General features: G+C 48.3%; 1 protein-coding gene across 4 annotated transcripts in view; it reads left to right on the top strand.

Annotated features, from left to right (window-relative positions):
- ABCA6 (ATP binding cassette subfamily A member 6) overlaps positions 1–17,432 on the top strand; it is a 63,155-nt gene that overhangs the window by 31,727 nt on the left and 13,996 nt on the right. For all 4 annotated transcript variants that reach the window (XR_005721714.1, XM_040244410.1, XM_040244411.1 and 1 more), the window contains exons 19-29: positions 354–470; positions 1,920–2,103; positions 3,098–3,264; positions 4,071–4,204; positions 5,729–5,866; positions 8,679–8,786; positions 10,430–10,603; positions 10,829–10,942; positions 13,908–14,027; positions 15,955–16,032; positions 17,204–17,295. Coding sequence is in view for 3 of the 4 variants with exons in the window: in XM_040244410.1 (XP_040100344.1) it covers positions 354–470; positions 1,920–2,103; positions 3,098–3,264; positions 4,071–4,204; positions 5,729–5,866; positions 8,679–8,786; positions 10,430–10,603; positions 10,829–10,942; positions 13,908–14,027; positions 15,955–16,032; positions 17,204–17,295 (1,426 nt within the window). In the remaining variant the exon portion in view is untranslated. The remainder of the gene's footprint in view (positions 1–353; positions 471–1,919; positions 2,104–3,097; positions 3,265–4,070; positions 4,205–5,728; positions 5,867–8,678; positions 8,787–10,429; positions 10,604–10,828; positions 10,943–13,907; positions 14,028–15,954; positions 16,033–17,203; positions 17,296–17,432) is intronic.

The following is a 17,432-nucleotide window of genomic DNA, read 5'->3' as shown; positions in this document are numbered from 1 at the left end:
GGGGGGTGATGGTGGTTTGAGGGGTGATGGTGATTTGTGGGGTGACAATTGATTTATGGGGCGTGGGTGAGAAGGTGGTGCTCTCTCTGATCACTCATCTTTCCTCAAAGAAGTTTGCGGGCGCGTCGTGAGCTGTAGGCAGACGATGGATGCAGAGGGTTTGTGCACACGGGCAGGCGGGTGGGGAGGCCCCCCTCTTCATGTCACAGAGGAGTGCACCCTGGTGAAACTTTGCCTCCAGAGAAGGGGGCTTCTGCACAACATTTGGCATCGTCGTTCAGACAGGGGTCCATTCACTAGGCTTAGCTGTTGACGTGGTATTCAGATGTCTCTGTCCCCTCCTGTCGCCTTAGACCTTTTCAGTGACCTCGATGAGGGTTGCAGCCTGGGTGTGATGAGTTATGAGGTTTCCACATCAACTCTGAATGAAGTCGTCACGAAACTGGAAGGAGACTCAGTGGCTGAGCAAGGTACCTCCGTTTGTATGTGTCGTGGGAGACCAATGTCCAAATAGTCAGGTGTCAGCTTGTGTGTGGCTCTCACCAAGGAACGAGACACAGTCCAGATCTGATTGTGCTGTTTGGGAAGGGCTGTCAGCCTTTTCCTCACGTCATCACTAGGACTAAACACAGGTCCCTTCTTGGCACATCCCAGACTTCCCTTCAGAAACGATTCGCTTCCTCTTTTGGCTGCTGTCTCCCTCCCAGAGAATCCCTGCTTCCTGGATGCTCTGAGGACGTCAGAGGCTCTCCAGCAGGGTCGCGAAGTCTGAGCAGACACTTCTTGTCCAGATTGCAGAACTGTTCATGTGCAGAATCCCCCCGAGCCCTTAACGGGGAAAGGGTTCAGTAATCTCCTGAGCTGTGTTTTGGTGGTGGCGGTGGTTTAGTCGCTAAGCCATGTCCGACTCTTTGCCACCCCCCTTTATGTAAACCGCCAGGCTCCTCTGTCCATGGGATTTCCCAGACAAGAATACTGGAATGGGTTGTGATTTCCTCTTCCAAGGGATCTTCCCAACCCATGGGTTCAATCAATGGGTCTCTCGCATTGACAGGCAGATTCCTTACCACTGAGCCACCAGGGAAGCCCAACGTGTGTTTTAATGGACGCTGATAAAAAGAGCTGTCATTTTGCAGCCTTCGTGGCAGACACTTTGATCGACGTGTGGCTGTGTTGCAATTACCTTCCTGTAATAACCTTTATGGGCTTTTCAGGTGGCTCAGTCATCAAGAATCCTCCCGCAGTGCAGGATGTGTGGGTTCAGCCCTGGTCGGGAAGATCCCCTGGAAAAGGAAATGGCAACCCACACCAGTATTCTTGCCCAGGAAACCCCATGGACAGAGGAGCCTGGCGGGCTACAGTCCTTGGGGTTGCCAAGAGTTGGAGACGACTGAGCAATTAACAAACAACAGAATAACCTTTGTAACAAATGCCCTGGGCACCCGTTTACACCCGAGAGAATCAGGCTGAACAGCAGTTAAATGCTTTGTCCCAAATCATGCTGCCTGTACGGCATGTACTCGGGAATCAGGTACCGATCTGGTGGTTTCAGATCTGACAATTTTCCCGCATAAAATTTTAAGTAGATATTTAGGCATCCATGATTGGGTGTTCCTGTGGAAGAGATTTCTTGACATCCTCAGAATATTGTCACCTGTGAGACCTTCTCTGTCTTTTCAAAGACTGGGCATGATGTGGTCATCTTTCCTGAGCTCCGCGTTTGGTATGAATTCACCGTGTTTTCTCCACTGAGTTTATTGAATGTGTGCATCACGTACCTCGTTTGTTTCCGACCTTCTTTGCTTTGTAACCGGGAACATTCTAAAACCACGTTTAACATTGTTACAAAGAGAAAGCTGTGGTGCCCGTGATGCCGTTAGTAATGTGCGTGTATTCTGTGTGTGTGCACGTGTGTGTAGATTTTGAACAAGCGGAGATGAGCAGGGACACGGGTCGGCTGCATGAGATGGATCCACCTTGTCCTTCTGCCCCCGAGTCGCAGAAGGCTGCGAGTGTCGCGGGCCTCTGGAGGCTGCAGTTCTGGGCGATGGCTCGGCTCCGTTTCTTACGGTTAAGACGAGGAAAGAAAGGGCTTCTGACCCTGTGAGTATCGGGGCACGCGGCTTCTTAGACAGCGAGTGTCAAGAGAGGGTTAAACGGGAGGGACTCTGAAACTAGAATACGATTAAATACTACTCAGCCATAAAAACTGAATAATGTTGTTGATAGCAGCAGATGAACCCAGGGCCTGTCTAGTGAGGGGAGAAAGTGAAAGACAAATAGAGCATGTTGTTTACATGTGGAATCTTCTAAAAAGGTGCAAATGTACTTATTTACAAAACAGAAGCAGAGTCACAGAAGTAGGAAAAGCTTACAGTTGGCAAAGGAGAAAGGCTGGGGGTGGCAGGTAAGCTGGAGCCTGGGATGAACACGCACACACACTACATGAAAATAGGAAACCAGGAAGGACCTGCCGCACAGCACAGGGAGCTCCACTCCACAATGACCTAGGCTGGAAAAGAATTTCAAAAAGAGCGAAAATTAAACTGCTATTGTGGATCTAAAAAAGACAAAAGCAGACAAGCCAACAAGAAGCCTGGAACACGATACCCCCCAGCAGCGTTCCTGCCAGAGGATGAATAAATGTGGCGTTTGATTGTACCAACAGCGGGGACACCTGATGTGAGGGCCTGAGCAGCCTTCTCCACACGTCTGTTTAATTTTCATAGTTTGATAGCCTGTGTTTATATCCCAATGCCAGGCTTCCCTGGGGGCTCAGCAGTTAAGAACCCGCCTGCCAGTGCAACAGACTCGGGTTCAGTCCCTGGGTTGGGAAGCTCCCCTGGAGGAAGGCATGGCAACCCACTCCAGTATTCTTGCCTAGAGAATCCCATGGGTACAGTCCATGGGGTCACAGAGAGTCAGACAAGACGTAGGACTGAGCATGGGCCCACACGTGGCATGTGAAGGTGTGACTTTCAAAATGTTAGCACCAATTATGGATGGCACTCAGCAAATACTTGTGAAATGTCAGGCTGAACAAATAACACTGTTCTGTCACGGTGGCAGTCATATGGTGGTATTTCTTTATTGATAGACTGTTCGTGTTTGGAGTTGCAGTGTTCCCTTTGATTGTGGAAAGCATATTCTATGCTGTGTTGAATGAAACCACTGATTGGGAATTTAAACCTGAGTTGTATTTCCTCTCTCCGGGACAACTGCCCCAAGACCCCCGTACCAGCTTATTGATCATCAATAACACAGGTAAACAGAAAAGCAAATTTTAAATCCAGAAAAAGGTGATTTTTATTGTTAAATAGCACAGGTAGGGGGGAAGCAAGTTATAAGAGAGTAAAATGTGCGTTTAAACCTCACTTATGGAAAAGAACTTGTGAGGGGCGGTGCATGTCTGTGTGACTTTGGAGCTGCTGGGACAGCCGGAGGGAGCCTGAGTCGCCCTGTAATTCATCTGACCTGCCAGTCTGTCCGCCTGAGGATCCTCAGCTCTTCTGGGAGATGGAGACGGGTTTCTGTACTCACAGAAGCACTCGGTGTCCAGGTCTCTGTGTTACAGCAGCCTAACCACACCCAAAGCGCTGTACACGCCGACTGCTAGTGAGACCATGGCATCGGTATACCCTATGCCCCCCGACAAAATCTAGGAAGATTCTTTAAGACCGATTAGAACGCATGGTCTTGTTCCCCTAAATGACGGGCAGTTGGTTTTGCCTGACTGCTCACTTCAGGCTTCTTTGGTGGCTCAGTGGTAAAGCGTAAGATTTGATAACAGAGACAGTGGAGCGGCTGCTCCTTTGCGGGCTGGCATTGTTATTCTGACTGCTTATTTCAGGCTTCTTTGGTGGCTCAGTGGTAAACCGTAAGATTTGATAACAGAGACAGTGGAGCGGCTGCTCCTTTGCGGGCCGGCATTGTTATTCTTTTGCTGCCCACAGAGACGTGCCTTTACACGGCATTCTACAAATCTTGACTGTCTGTGTGTGGTTTATTTTTTTTTAATGGTCACATGTGTTCTTGCTTTCTGTGGCCTTCTGTCCTGGATGTCATGCTAGAATCAAACATTGAAGATTTCATTCAGTCACTGAAGCATCAAAATATACTTTTGGAGGTAGATGACTTTGAAAATAGAAATGGCACCGAAGATCCATCTTACAACGGGGCCATCATCGTTTCTGGCAAACGAAAGGTATGCTTGCCACTTGCCTCTTGTGTTTGCTTTTATGAAAAACAGTTAAAGTGCTACATTTTAGCTGATGTAAACACTGTGAAAAGTCAACCCAGCTAGTATACAGTGACAACTCAAACACACGTGGTGTTATCGTTGAATAAACCATGACGTTTAAATAAGTTGTTGTAAAACATTTTTATCTTAAATTTTGAATTATAAGATTTTTTACATTTGAAGGTACCTAGATATCATTGCATTATTCAGACTCAATAAAATATTAGACCTTCTGATACCAACCCCTATAATTATGAATTTAAGAAATCCCATTTAATGATGAACTACCCAAGTGATATTTTTATATATTGAGAAGATACACTAAATACTATAATAATCACATGAAATCTCTGGGAGGAAAGTGCTCTCCGTTTATTATTCAATATGTTTCAATTTGGGTAAAAGAGTGCAAGTAATAATAGAGATCCTTTCACAGGAATAAGACTGTTGAAAATACATCCCAATCTTAAGTAAAACTGAGTTTACATCCCAGGGGAAAGCTGGGGCCGGATTCCATGAAGCTGCCTGTTTCTTTCTTGCTACAAGGGAAATAAAAACAAAGCAAAAGGCACTGAAGAATCACTGGGTCTACCGACAGTAGGCGCTTGGTAAAATGTGTGGTCTTTGTGCCGACTGTCGGAAACTCCGTTGCTTGTCAGTTGCTTTATTTGTTCCTGATCTCAGGTGTTTGCTGTGTGAACAGTTGGTAATGTTGGACAACGCAGGAGCAGTTTTAGAATTTTGTGAGTCTCTGGCTGTGCTGGGCCTTCCCTGCTGTGCACAGGCTTTTCTCTGGGTGCAGCGAGTGGGACTCCTCTCCAGACTCGGCTTCTCTTGCTGGGACCACGGGCTCTAGGCACGTGAGCTCAGTAGCTGCGGTTCCCGGGCTCTGGAGCTCAGGTGCAATAGTTGCGGGGCTTAGTTGTTCCGTGGAAAGTGGGATCTTCCCGGAGCAGAGATCGAACCTGTCTCCTGCCTGGGCAGGCGGATTCTAAAGAATCCACTCAGCCACCAGAGACGCCTGCGTGAGCATCCTTACAAACGTGAAGAAGAACATAAAGGAGGTCTCAGCAAGTGTGAAAGTGCTTCACTGGCAGTGTAATCCCACGCTCACCTCCTACCCAGAAAATCAGGGTTCCTTTGCTTGCTCTCTGTAAGCTTAGTGTCCCCTTGTCAGGGCCACTGTTAAATCCTGGTCGATAAAACTTCCTCGTAAGCAAAATGAGGATGAATGATTTCAAATCAGTAGTGCTGGTAAAAATGCATATTGCCAGCTGTGCTATCTGCTCCACCAGAACCGAATGGACACGATCGCATTTAAGCCGTATCCCAGCCCATTCACTGTCCCCCCCAACAAAAGAGAAGAGTGATGCTCAGAAAGGCCAGTTCACCCAGAGGTGGTCACGCAGCCAGATACGCCCCTGCCGAGCTCTCTTCTTCAGTGGCGTGGAGCCAGCGTGACGCTGTTTGTCTTTGTTTCCTGGGAAGGACTATCGGTTCTCAGTCGTGTGCAACACCAAGAGGCTGCACTGCTTTCCCGTCCTCGTGAGCGTCGTCAGCAACGCGCTGCTTCGGATGTTTAATCAAACACGGCACATTCGGACCGAGAGAAGCGCCTACCCTTTGGTAAGCGCGGGGTTTCCTCGTTTACCTTCTTGGGCTGTTGAGTAATTGCTACAGGTCCTCTGGGTCGTCAGTCCTAAAAACCATTTCGTCTTAATTTTTCAATCAGGCTATACTTGGCAACATATGATTTTTCCTAAGTTGTTACGAAAGGGTTTGCAGGAGGGATATTTCCCAGTATTCTGTGATAGTCTCCTAGGGAATCTTCTGAAAAACTACAAGCTTGACTGCAGAAGTGTCTTGGAGACAGAGAGTGAGTCTGTGTGTGTGTGTGTGTGTGTGTGTGTGTGTGCGCGACGGGCTGGAAGTTGGGAGCCCTGGTAACCAGCTTTAGAATCTTGTAAAGCAGTATCACTCGGTGCTGGACGCCTCATTGACTCCACGGCCAGTGGGTTGACTGAAATGAAGGAGAACCTGCCGGCTTTGGGGCCATCTTCCTTCGGATCTGTCCCTTCACTCACCCGTCATTGCTCTGCATCGCAAGGGTGTCTGATACCCAGAGCCACGTTCTCAGGGTCTTTGTCAGCCAGCTCTGGCCTGGATTTAGACAGCAGAAGCAGGGATCAGAGCCAGGAGGGCAGAAAGGCCACACACCGTGGGCTCCGGTCACATCACCTCCCCTTCGCCTTCTAACCCGGAAGGGACAACGGCTTCCTTCCCCTTGTTTCCTCCACTCCCCCCACCCGTGTAACCCTTGCGTGGTTGACTTCCCTCTGTTTTAAGTACTGAAGGTGGTGAAGACTTTCTGATTAGACCCCGACCGGTGCCCTAGAGGGATCTCCCGAAGCGGACTCTGACTGTTCCAAACGAGGAGGTTGGGAGAGCGAGAAACGCGACTGGAAATAGAGCCATGAGAGACGTGAGCCTGGTCTGTGGCAGAGGGCTGAGCTCCGTCTGGGCCTTCACTGCCTTAGTGGCGCTGGGCGCACACACAGGGGAGACGGGGCAGACGGAGCTGAGCTGAAGCCGCCGCTGGCCGTGAGCACTGAGCGGTGGCTGGACAAGGGGGTCTGAGGGGACCCTGCCGACAGGGGAGCCACCGGGCAGACCAAGGGGGCTACAGCCCCTCTTGGTCATTGAGTTTCCTCATTTTATTGCGTATTTGTTCAGGATCAAAAAGGCCCCAAGGTTATTCTCTTAGACATCCCCGGAGGTGCATACCTTTCTCCTTTCAGCCATTCGCAGGAAGACCGTGACGTGTTCTCCCACCTGCTGAAACATTAGAATTTGTAGATGTAGCTTCCGAAGCCTGAAGGAAAGTTTGAGAATGGTTTTGAGATAGGCTACTACTGCCCTGGCCTCCTGTAATTAATCCTGGAGGCAGCCCTGTACCTGTGTGTACTAAGTCGCCCAGTCGTGTCTGACTCTTTGTGACCCCAAGGACTGTAGCCCACCAGGCTCCTCTGTCCATGGGATTCTCCAGGCAAGAATACTGGAGTGGGCTGCTATGCCCTCCTCCAGGGGACCTTTCTGGACCCAGGGATCAAACCCGAGTCTCTTTACGTCTCCTGCACTGGCTGGCAGGTTCTTTACCACTAGCACCACCTGGGAAGCCCCTGCCCCGAGCTGAAGGCCAGACCCAGACACCGATCTGGGGGAAGTGAGTTCAAGTTTCTCTCTTTGACGGTGGGCTTAGTGCAGAGGGGTTTCCTTCCACGTCTGTGCTTCAGAAGCTCCCACTCAGCTACCGGTATCTTCACCTCCTCATCACTAGGTTTGCTGGGGAAGACGGTTGCTCAGGCCTGAATTATCAACTTCTCTCATCGTTCCTCAATTATTATTTTTTGTATTGTGGTTTAAAAGAAGCCCCGTAACACAAAACCTTACCATCTAGTCGTGTCTTAAAATGTCTTTATTTTTGATTGAAGGATAATCGCTTTACACGGACCAGCCATCGGCATACATAGACCCCTTCCCCCTGAAGCCCCCCATCTCCCACCGCACCGCACCCCCGAGGCTGTCACCTCTGTCTCAGCTCCCTGAACCACACAGCAGATCCCACCAGCTCTCATTTCATCTAGGCGTTTCTACGGGTGCCCTTCGGAAGTGTTCAGTATATTCACACCGTCGTGAGTCAGATCTCCGGAACCCTTCTATCTTGCGGGATTAGCACTTTATCTCCGCCAAACAAGACTCCCTGCTCCCCGCCCCTCGCCCCTCGCGGCCCCTCCTGACCCCCGTTCTGCGGCTCTTTCTGGGAATCTGACTCGTGGCAGTGGACTACTTACCAGCTCACGTCTCTCCTGCCTGGCTTCCTTCCCGCTTCCCTGACACCCCCTCAGTTCACGCGTGTTGCAGCGTGCGACAGGACGTCCTCCTCTAAGGGTGAACGATTCTGCTCGTGCACACCCATTCATCTGCCTGAGGACTTGTGGCTGCCTCTGCCCCTTGGCTCGTGTGAACAGCGCTGCTGTGAACAGTGCGTGCGGGTCTCTGCTTTCCGTTCTTTGGATACACGCCCTGAAATGGTTCTGAGTCATTTTCACTCCTCTTGTTTCCCTCGGAGTTGACGCTTCACGTTGAGTGACCAGGAACTTCTCCCCGCCCCCACCCCGGGCCTCTGTGGGTGGAGATCGAGGAACTAGCCGTGCGTGTTTGATTTTTCAGTACTTCCAGAAGCATGTGCTTTTGTGAAGATCGGTATTTCTTTCCTTTTTCACAAATTGCTCACTGGCTTTAAGCACTTGACTGTACGGATATGGTTAATGAATTGTTCTGTTGAGGGGGCACCGACTTACACCGTCATACCACGGTTTCCTGGCGTGAGTGTGCTGCTTCTGCTCGTGTGCCCACCAAGCGTGCCTCCTGTTCGCAGGGTCATACGCTGCTCCGGACCGGGCTCCCCCAAGGCTCGTTCTTCTTGTTCTTTGTCACCTGCAGCCTGTCTCCTTACATCGCCATGAGCAGCGTCAGCGATTACAAAGTAAGGAGAGGGCGGAGGGAAGAAACACGCCGGGCCAGTCATTCTGTGTTCAATGCCGTGGGTTTTCTCACAGGAAAACACTGTAACGTGTTTAACTCAGATAACGCAGTTCAATATTGTTTCTATCAAGTCAGAAAAGTTCAGAGAAGGCAATGGCACCCCACTCCAGTCCTCTTGCCTGGAGAATCCCACGGACAGAGGAGCCTGGTGGGCTGCCATCTATGGGGTCGCACAGAGTCGGACACGACTGAGCGACTTCCCTTTCACTTTTCACTTTCATGCATCGGAGAAGGAAATGGCAACCCACTCCAGTGTTCTTGCCTGGAGAATCCCAGGGACGGGGAAGCCTGGTGGGCTGCCGTCTATGGGGTCGCACAGAGTCGGACACGACTGAAGAGACTTAGCAGCAGCAGCAGCAGGAAAGTTACTTCTAAAACCACAAAGTGCTTGTTACTTCAAAATGATAGGAAAAGGGCAACAGGCTGGCAGGCACTCAAATTAATCTAAACCTTCAGAGGGGAATGTGATAAAACTTTCAACCACATTATTTCCTAACCACAGGGAAGAAATCATTGATATTGAAATCGAGGACCACAGTTAAGACTGTAATCCACTTGCCATTGTGCAGAATACAGTTTTTTGGTTGTATTTGTGTTGGGTCACACCTATTATGGAGGCAAGACAGTCCTATCAGGTTTAAACAGGTCATGTCTTACCCTCTGAGTCAGTAATTATCCAGGAGTATATTTAGATAATGGAGAATTTACTGTTCTTGGGATGACAAAATAGCATTTCTTTTGAAGGAAACTGATTCAGACTTTGATCATTAGGAGGCTACCGTTCTATTTATTCTTCAAACCTGCCAGACAAAACAATTCTTGTGTTTAAACGTCCGCCTTGATGCAACTGGCTCTTCTGTCATCGGCTCCCTAAAAGCGGTGCACACGTTACCAAGATACTGAAAAAGTGAAAGTCACTCAGTCGTGTCCGACTCTTGTGACCCCGTGGACTATATAGTCCATGGAATTCTCCAGGCCAGAATACTGGAGTGGGAAGCCTTTCCCTTCTCCAGGCGATCTTCCCAACTCAGGGATCGAACCCAGGTCTCCTGCATTGCAGGTGGATTCTTTACCAGCTGAGGCACAAGGAAAGCCCAAGAATACTGGAGTGGGTAGCCTATCCCTTCTCCTGTGGATCTTCCCAACCCAGGAATTTAACTGGAGTCTCCTGCATTGCAGGCAGATTCTTTACCAACTGAGCTATCAGGGAAGCAGATTAAAATATTAAAAATTTAAAAATATTAGATTTTTTTTAAAAAATTTAGGGACTTCCCTAGTGGTCCAAGTGGTTAAGACTTCGCCTTCCAATGCATGGGCTGCAGGTTCAATATCTGGTCAGGAAGCTAAGATCCCGTGTGCCTGACAGACAGCCAAAAAAACAAAATATAAAACAGAAGCAGTATTGTGACAAATTCAGTAAAGTCTTCACAAAATGGTTCGCTTCAAGACACTTAAATCTTTTTTTAAATGTATTAGAATATTAGATTATATTTACCTTTGAAAATCACCTGATGTGGTTTTTTTTTTTTTTTTTTGGATTTGAATTACAACTGAATCCATGTACCTGCTGTGGTTTTCCATCAGAAGAGAACCAAGCCCCAGCTGTGGATCTCTGGCCTCTTCCCCTCTGCGTACTGGTGTGGGCAGGCGCTGGTGGATGTCAGCCTCTACAGTCTCATTCTCCTTTCCATGTATTTGATTTTCTACCTAGCAAACACGGGGTACATTTATCTCACAAGTCGAGTTATATTTGCTTTGGTAAGTAACAATGCCACAGACGATATCTTACACAGCAACTCACAGTAAACTTTCACACTGATGTCGTTTCATCTAGTCACGACGTTTCCATTTTTAGTTTGTCAGACACCCAAACAGAACCATGCAGCGTCAACGTGTAATGAGAAACGTAAGCAATGCTTGTAACCTCTCCCTCAGTTAATATTTCGTTTTTTTGACTGTGCTGTTTCTTTATATTATCTTCAGGTTCTCATGGCGCTTGGTTATGCAGCTTCGCTTGTCTTCCTGACATATGTGATAGCATTTATTTTCCGTAAGAGGAGAAAAAATAGCGGCCTTTGGTCATTTTGCTTCTATGTAGTAAGTATTTACACAAACAGTTCTTTTTTAAACTTTCAGCGTAACATTAAACGCAGTCACATTTGCTTTGAGCAATGGGGACAACCAGTACCTTAAAATCACACCCTAGACAGGGGAGCGAGTGGAACATGTCACGGAGTCAGTGATGTTCCTGGAGAATTCGTGTACGACCTTGACTCGAATTTACAGAGAAGGTTTGTGTGCTGTGCCTGCGATGTCGCTCCGTCCTGTCCGACTCTTTGTGACCTTACATGGCCTGCCAGGCTCCTCTGTCCACGGGATTCTCTGGGCAAGGACACTGGAGTGGGGGCCATTCCCTTCTTCCCTGCCCAGGGGTCGAAACTGTCTCTCTTGCATCTGAACTGGCAGGTGGGTTCTTTAGTAGCGCCACCTGGGAAGTCCCGGGGTTGCAGAAGAGCTGGACATGACTGAGCGACCCAGCACGTAAGATCACGGAAAACTTGGATGGCAAGGTTTTATCAAAACTCTGGGGCTGCCCGATCCCAGCATTTCAGGTGCCTTTTAGCTGAACTCCTCAGCTGCTGGCTGAATGTCTGTCTTGCATACACAGCTCTCAGTTCTTGGAGTAGGAGTCTTGAAATCACGAGAGGAACCCAACCAAAGTCTACCTGCTAAGAAAATGTGTACAGTGTCAGCCACTGATTTCTGTAAGAAGTTGGCAGCGGAATGTCCTGGTCAGCAGCTAGCTGTTGACTCACCCTTTCTCAGCAGACATCTCTAGGTAGTATTGGGTTGGCCAAAAAGTTAAGATGTTCGCTTGGAAACACCCAAGCGAACCTTTTTGGCCAACCCAGTATTTCTCGGTATTCAGCTGGTAGTGTCTATAGAGATACTTTATTTGAAAGACTGATTTTGAGACAGTCATGAAAATTTGGTACACCAAAGTCTTTCCATTTGTACTTTGCTGTGAGAACTCTTTTTTTTTTTTTGGTCCAGCCCACAGACTTAATAATACTGCACAATGTAAACCCAGAAGGTGGGTAAGCGAAACAGATGTCAGTCTGACTGACAGTTGATTTCTTTTCAGCCCGTACTCTTGGTTTGCATACATCCAGAAAAGGTGGACAAAACATCCATGTGCACACTTTGTGTTTTCTCATCGTTTCGGCTGTGAACAAAGTCTCTTTCAGGGCTGGTGTTCAAGCGGCGTCAGGGTTATTGGCCAGTAGGGCCTCTGACAAGTCTGCTCCTGCAGAGTGAGTGAGGACTCAGCCATCCTCGTGTGAGCCGCTCTTTGAGCTGACTGGTCTTCAGTCCTAAGTCATCAGCAGCCCGGAGTCGTGCTTCCTTGTTCTTTCTGTCTTTGCCCAGTCACTCTGTTGGCTCTCGTTGAGCAGAAACCGCTCCAGGCTGCCTTAGCAAGTGCACTTCTAGACGAATGCCCGCTGCAGCGTGTCGAGGGAGAAGGCAGCCGCCGGGTTGCCAGGCACTCACCACTCGCCCTGTCTGCACAGATCCGACAGCCTCTCAGATGAGGACTCACTCAGCTTCTCCGGTAGAACCGCGCCTCCCCCTCGGCTTTCGCTGCGGGAGCGGGCCTCTGCAGCGATGCTTTCAGTTGGGAAAAACGAGAAAGAGTTTTCTCAGCAGATTCCAAAGTGTGTCAACTACAACAGCATATGACAGCGCTTCCAGAACTCGAAACATCAGACTCTGCCAGAGTGGAGCTTCCGTGTCTCTCCACGTAGAGAGCAGAGACCATCCCCGCGTCTCCCCCTGCCCCTCGGCCAGTTCTGTACATAGTAAGGGATGCAGGGCTGGTGAGGACAGGCTTCCTCCAGTGCCTGGTAGAAGCAGACTGGAGTCTGCAGTGTCTTATCATGAATTCCTCCTGCAGAATTCCTCAGCGGCAAGTGAATAAACGAACAAACAAGGAAATTTGGCTTTGTTGTTTCTAAGGAGAGTCATGATGATACCAAGGCCTTTCCTGTTAGGTCTGTGGATTCATATGATGACTAAGACCTTCTCACTATTGTGTGAATAAGTTAAGCCTTAGCAAATAAAGAACCACAGCAAAGAACTAAACTTTTGACACGGAAAAACTACATTTTTTCCAATTGAAATGTATCTACAAATGATTGGAGATCTTTTTTTCCCCTTTATTGCCAGTTCATTGTAAATTTATTATGGATGAAAATAAGACAAAGCAGTATTGCAAAAAACAAAGTAAATTTTGCAAACTAAAAATTTCTTTCCTCACAATATGAAAAATACACCATAGTGTTACAGTGTCATACTTTCTGATTATTCCCCTTTTTGTTTGCATTGTCAGCTTCATTTTTTATACCACTGAAAAGTAACCACATATTTACGGAATATTGAAATGTCAGATTGGAAAGATAATGACGGTTATCTAGCATAATTCTCCTCATTTTATGGAAGGAAAAAATTATTCGGTTTTTGGATTTTTTTTCCTTGATGCTTTAATCCTTTATAATTTCTTTTCTTAAGTTTTTTTTATTGAAGTGTAGTTCATTTGCAGTGTTGAGTTTAATTTCTGCCATCCAGCGAAGTGGCTGTTACATATATACTTTCTCTCCCATGATGGTTTATCGCAGGACGTGGACTACAGCTCCCTGTGCTCCGTAGCAGGACCTTGTTTATCCGTCCTGTACATAATAGTTTGTATCAAGTAACCTACTTAAAGTCACACAAAAATTAGTGACCGACTCGGGATAAACTTGAGGTCTCAGTGAGTCTGGACAATTTAGCTCTCACCTTCGTCTCCAGATTTTCCCTCTTAAGAATTTCCTGTTAGGAGCGGAAGGTCGTACACTTTCTCAGAACAAAATCTCCCCCCTTCCCTCCTCCCTCTGAAAGGAGTGTGCCTGCACGAGGGAAAGCTCCCCGGTATTTGATCAGAACGCCCGCCGTCTGACGCATTTCCTCGAGTATCAGCGGACGGACTGTGTGTGGCGCTGATGTGTTTCCCCTTGCCTTGCAGGTCACGGTCATCGCATTTGGCATCATTATGCTGTTTGCGCCAGACGTCCCTGTCCTGATAACTTGCATGACTTTAGTTCCCTCAGCCACCTTGAGTGGATTTGTAGCTTTTTTGCAACAGGTAAGAAATGTTATCAAATGTGCCATTAATTTTGAATGTGCAGCCTATTAAAGCCCTTTGCCTAAATCTACAAAAACAGGCAGCAGGCTGGTGTTTTCCTGGGAGCTGAGCTGGGAAAGGAGTGGATGTCTCTCTGGGGTGGTGGAAATGTTCCTGAGTTGAAGTGCAGTGATGCTCTTGCAGCTCTGAGAATTTACTAAAAAGCTTTGAATCGTACACTTAAAATGAACGAATTTTATGGCATGAGAATCTAACCACAATAAAGCCATTTTGAAAGCTTTGCCAGGAATGGCCGGCGGGCAGCAGTTAAGACTCAGCACTTTTACGGTGGAGGGCCCAGGTTCAATCCCTGGTCAGAGAACTAAGATCCCAAAAAGCATACCGGGCAGCCAAAAAATGAAAATAAAAGCTTCTGCCATATGCACTTTACGAAACATAAGCATTGTCAAATGTATTGAAAATGAATGCCAGATAGAAACACATTGCCTGATTCCATGGGTATTCATTATCCAGTGTGAGCATATACTCGCATACAATAACACTCACTCATTGAGAAATAGAAGTAAACTGATGCTGAAGCGCCAATACTTTGGCCACCTGATGCGAAGGTGGTCATTTCCAGTCTTTGGAAATGACCCCGATGCTGGGAAAGATTGAGGGCAGGAGGAGAAGGGGACAACAGAGGATGAGATGGTTGGATGGCATCACCAACTCAGTGGACATGAGTTTGAATACACCCCAGGAGTTGGTGATGGACGGGGAGGCCTGGGGTGCTTCAGTCCATGGGGTCGCAAAGAGTCAGACACGACTGAGCGCCTGAACACCAAGCAACAGCTTTGCTATGCGCCGCCCTGGCAGTTAAGGCACCACAGCAAGCTGGTGGCACCGGTCCTCCTTTCACGGGTTAGTGGAGACAAAGGCAGAGCCGCCTCAGCCGGCCAGCGCCGCCTCAGCCGGTCAGCGCCAGGGGCCTCAAGGTTGCCAAGGAGACAGGGCGAGGGCGAGGTTCCGAGCCCAGCTGGGTCCCTGGGGGGCCCGAGGACCCTGCTGGGTCCTGAACAGTGCGCGGGCGCGGGTGGGGGAAGCCAAGGCAGGGATGCAGGAGAGGACGCATGGGGCACTGAGGAGGCCGAGGCGCTGCGCACAGGAAGAGCCGGACGGCGAGGCGAGCGGGAGAGCTCGGCCAGGAGCACGCCGTCTGCCAGGAGGTGGTGGCTTAAGGGGAGTCTCTGACCCCGTGTGCTCCCAGGGACCCGGGAAGTCAGCGGCAAACTGTCCTTTCCCTCACTGGCACTGCCTGGAATTCCCTACTGCAGACTCATTCCTTCACGCGAAGCGTTTCTCTCCTAAGATGCAAGTCACCCTGAGAGGCGAAATCCACCAACCCACGTGTGTCGCACACACGCCCTGAGAGGCGAAATCCACCAACCCACGTGTGTCGCACACACGCCCTGAGAGGCGAAATCCACCAACCCACGTGTGTCGCACACACAGCTGGGGAGGAGTGAGTGACTTTCTGAACGCGTTGCTGATGAAGAAAGAATCACAGGATGGGACTGATTATTGTGGTGGAAACAGTCGCCCCTGGGACCCAGGACGGCTCCTGGGGCCATTTAGGGCGAAGGTGGAGACCCCTCTGTCTGTTGTGCTTGAGTAGACGGTCAGCAAACATTAAGCCAAAATATCAAGGAAAAATAGAAGGAAGACATGGACAGACTTAGGTCACCTCCTTGGAGAGGCAGGCAGGGTTGGGTAGGGGTCCTCTCTTTTCTCTGTGGGGAATTGCTTGTCACCAGGGCACAAAGAGGGAATCAGACTTAATGAGGGAAATCTCCAATATGTAAAATTCCCTGTTAATTAAATGCAAATAAGAATGCTGATGAATTTCCATTGAGCCTTTTTTATTTTTTATTTTTGGTCTTTGCAGAGAATGTCTCAATACTGGATAAAATATCAGGAAGCAAGTTATGACCTGAGTGCAGCTGACTTTCTAGTGTGCCTAATAGTAAGACGGCGTTTCTTCCTCATTGCCCACTTTTTTGGGGGGGGGTTATCATTTACTGTAGTAACTCTTTGATCTTGTCTGAAGTGTGCCAACTTTGAAAGTGTTTTTAAGATAGTCTTAGACAAAGCAATTACATTCAGATACGATTTTACGTTCTAGTTAGTTCTTATATGCATGAATGGACTGTGTAAATCCAGAATGCAGTATAAAATTAGATTTTCTTATTTATCCTGTCTACTGCCTCTCAAATTTGAGAGTTTGTAAAGAAACCCATGCAATACAACTTAAATCCTTTGCAATTAGAGATAAACAAAGCAAAAGTAAAAAATAAAAATGAAAAGGGAAAATGATTGTACTGTGTATGTGGGCTGAAGAAAATCAGTGTCTTTGCATATGTGGCAGTACTTCTCTAGGCATCGATCAAAAATAGTAGTCCTTGCCCTCATGGGGCTTAAATTCTGGTGGAAGGAGGCAGATAATATGCTAAGTAAATAACATGCTGTGTGAAAGGATGGACTTCAAAAATAAAAGCCTGCAGGAGGCAAGGAAGCGAGCTGTGGGGACATCACGGGGAGGAATATTCCCGGAGGAGGCGGGAGAGTGACCCTGGCTTGATGCAGGCGGGCGGCCAGGTGGGTGGGGCAGGGTAGCCACAGGGGAGAGTGAAGGTCACAGAGGTAACTGAGCTGAGTGTGGGTGAACAGAGGGGGTGGCTTGGCCATCCTGGGTCACGTCCAGGACTTCGATCTTCCTTTGTGAGGGCAAGGAGCCACTGGAGTTTTCAGGGAAGTGCCGTGATCTGATCTATGCTCAAAATACAGCTCCCGTTGCTGTGTTGAGAGTAGATGTTTGGGGCAAGGGGAGAAGAGAGACCCACAGCCAGGGGCTGTGGAGTTACTTTCAGCGATTATGGCCCGGCAGGGTGGGGGGCAGCCCTGGGTCCTGGGCAGCTTTGAAAGGAGGAACAGGTCACCCGTGCTGACAGCCTGGATGTCGGCTGTACAACAGGAAGAAGGAAGGAAGGCGGGTTCCCCGAGTTGGATTGTTACTATAGAACTGATCTGTACGCATGCTTCACACCTGTTTTATCTGAAGACAAAAGACCCAAACTATGATTCAGATGTCTCTGATGTGAACTCACCCCTCAGTGTAACTGTTTCTTTGCTCCTAGCCTTACTTTCAGGCTTTGCTCTTCATGTTTGTCCTGCGATGCCTAGAAGCAAAATGTGGAAAGAAAATAATGCAAAAGGATCCTGTTTTCAGGTTGGGATAAAAGTTAATTTATACTTAATATTGCATTTTAATATTCCTAGGGAGTGGCGGCACCCCCAGCCTCTTAATGCTGATTTGTATTGACAGTATAAATAGCATGCTGATTTTCAGCATGGTCGATGGATTTC

Source organism: Oryx dammah, unplaced genomic scaffold (assembly GCF_014754425.2).
Source record: "Oryx dammah isolate SB20612 unplaced genomic scaffold, SCBI_Odam_1.1 HiC_scaffold_8, whole genome shotgun sequence".
In the NCBI taxonomy this organism is placed as follows: domain Eukaryota; kingdom Metazoa; phylum Chordata; class Mammalia; order Artiodactyla; family Bovidae; genus Oryx; species Oryx dammah.
Note: the sequence above shows the minus strand (reverse complement) of the source record. Positions and strands in the feature narration are given on the sequence as shown.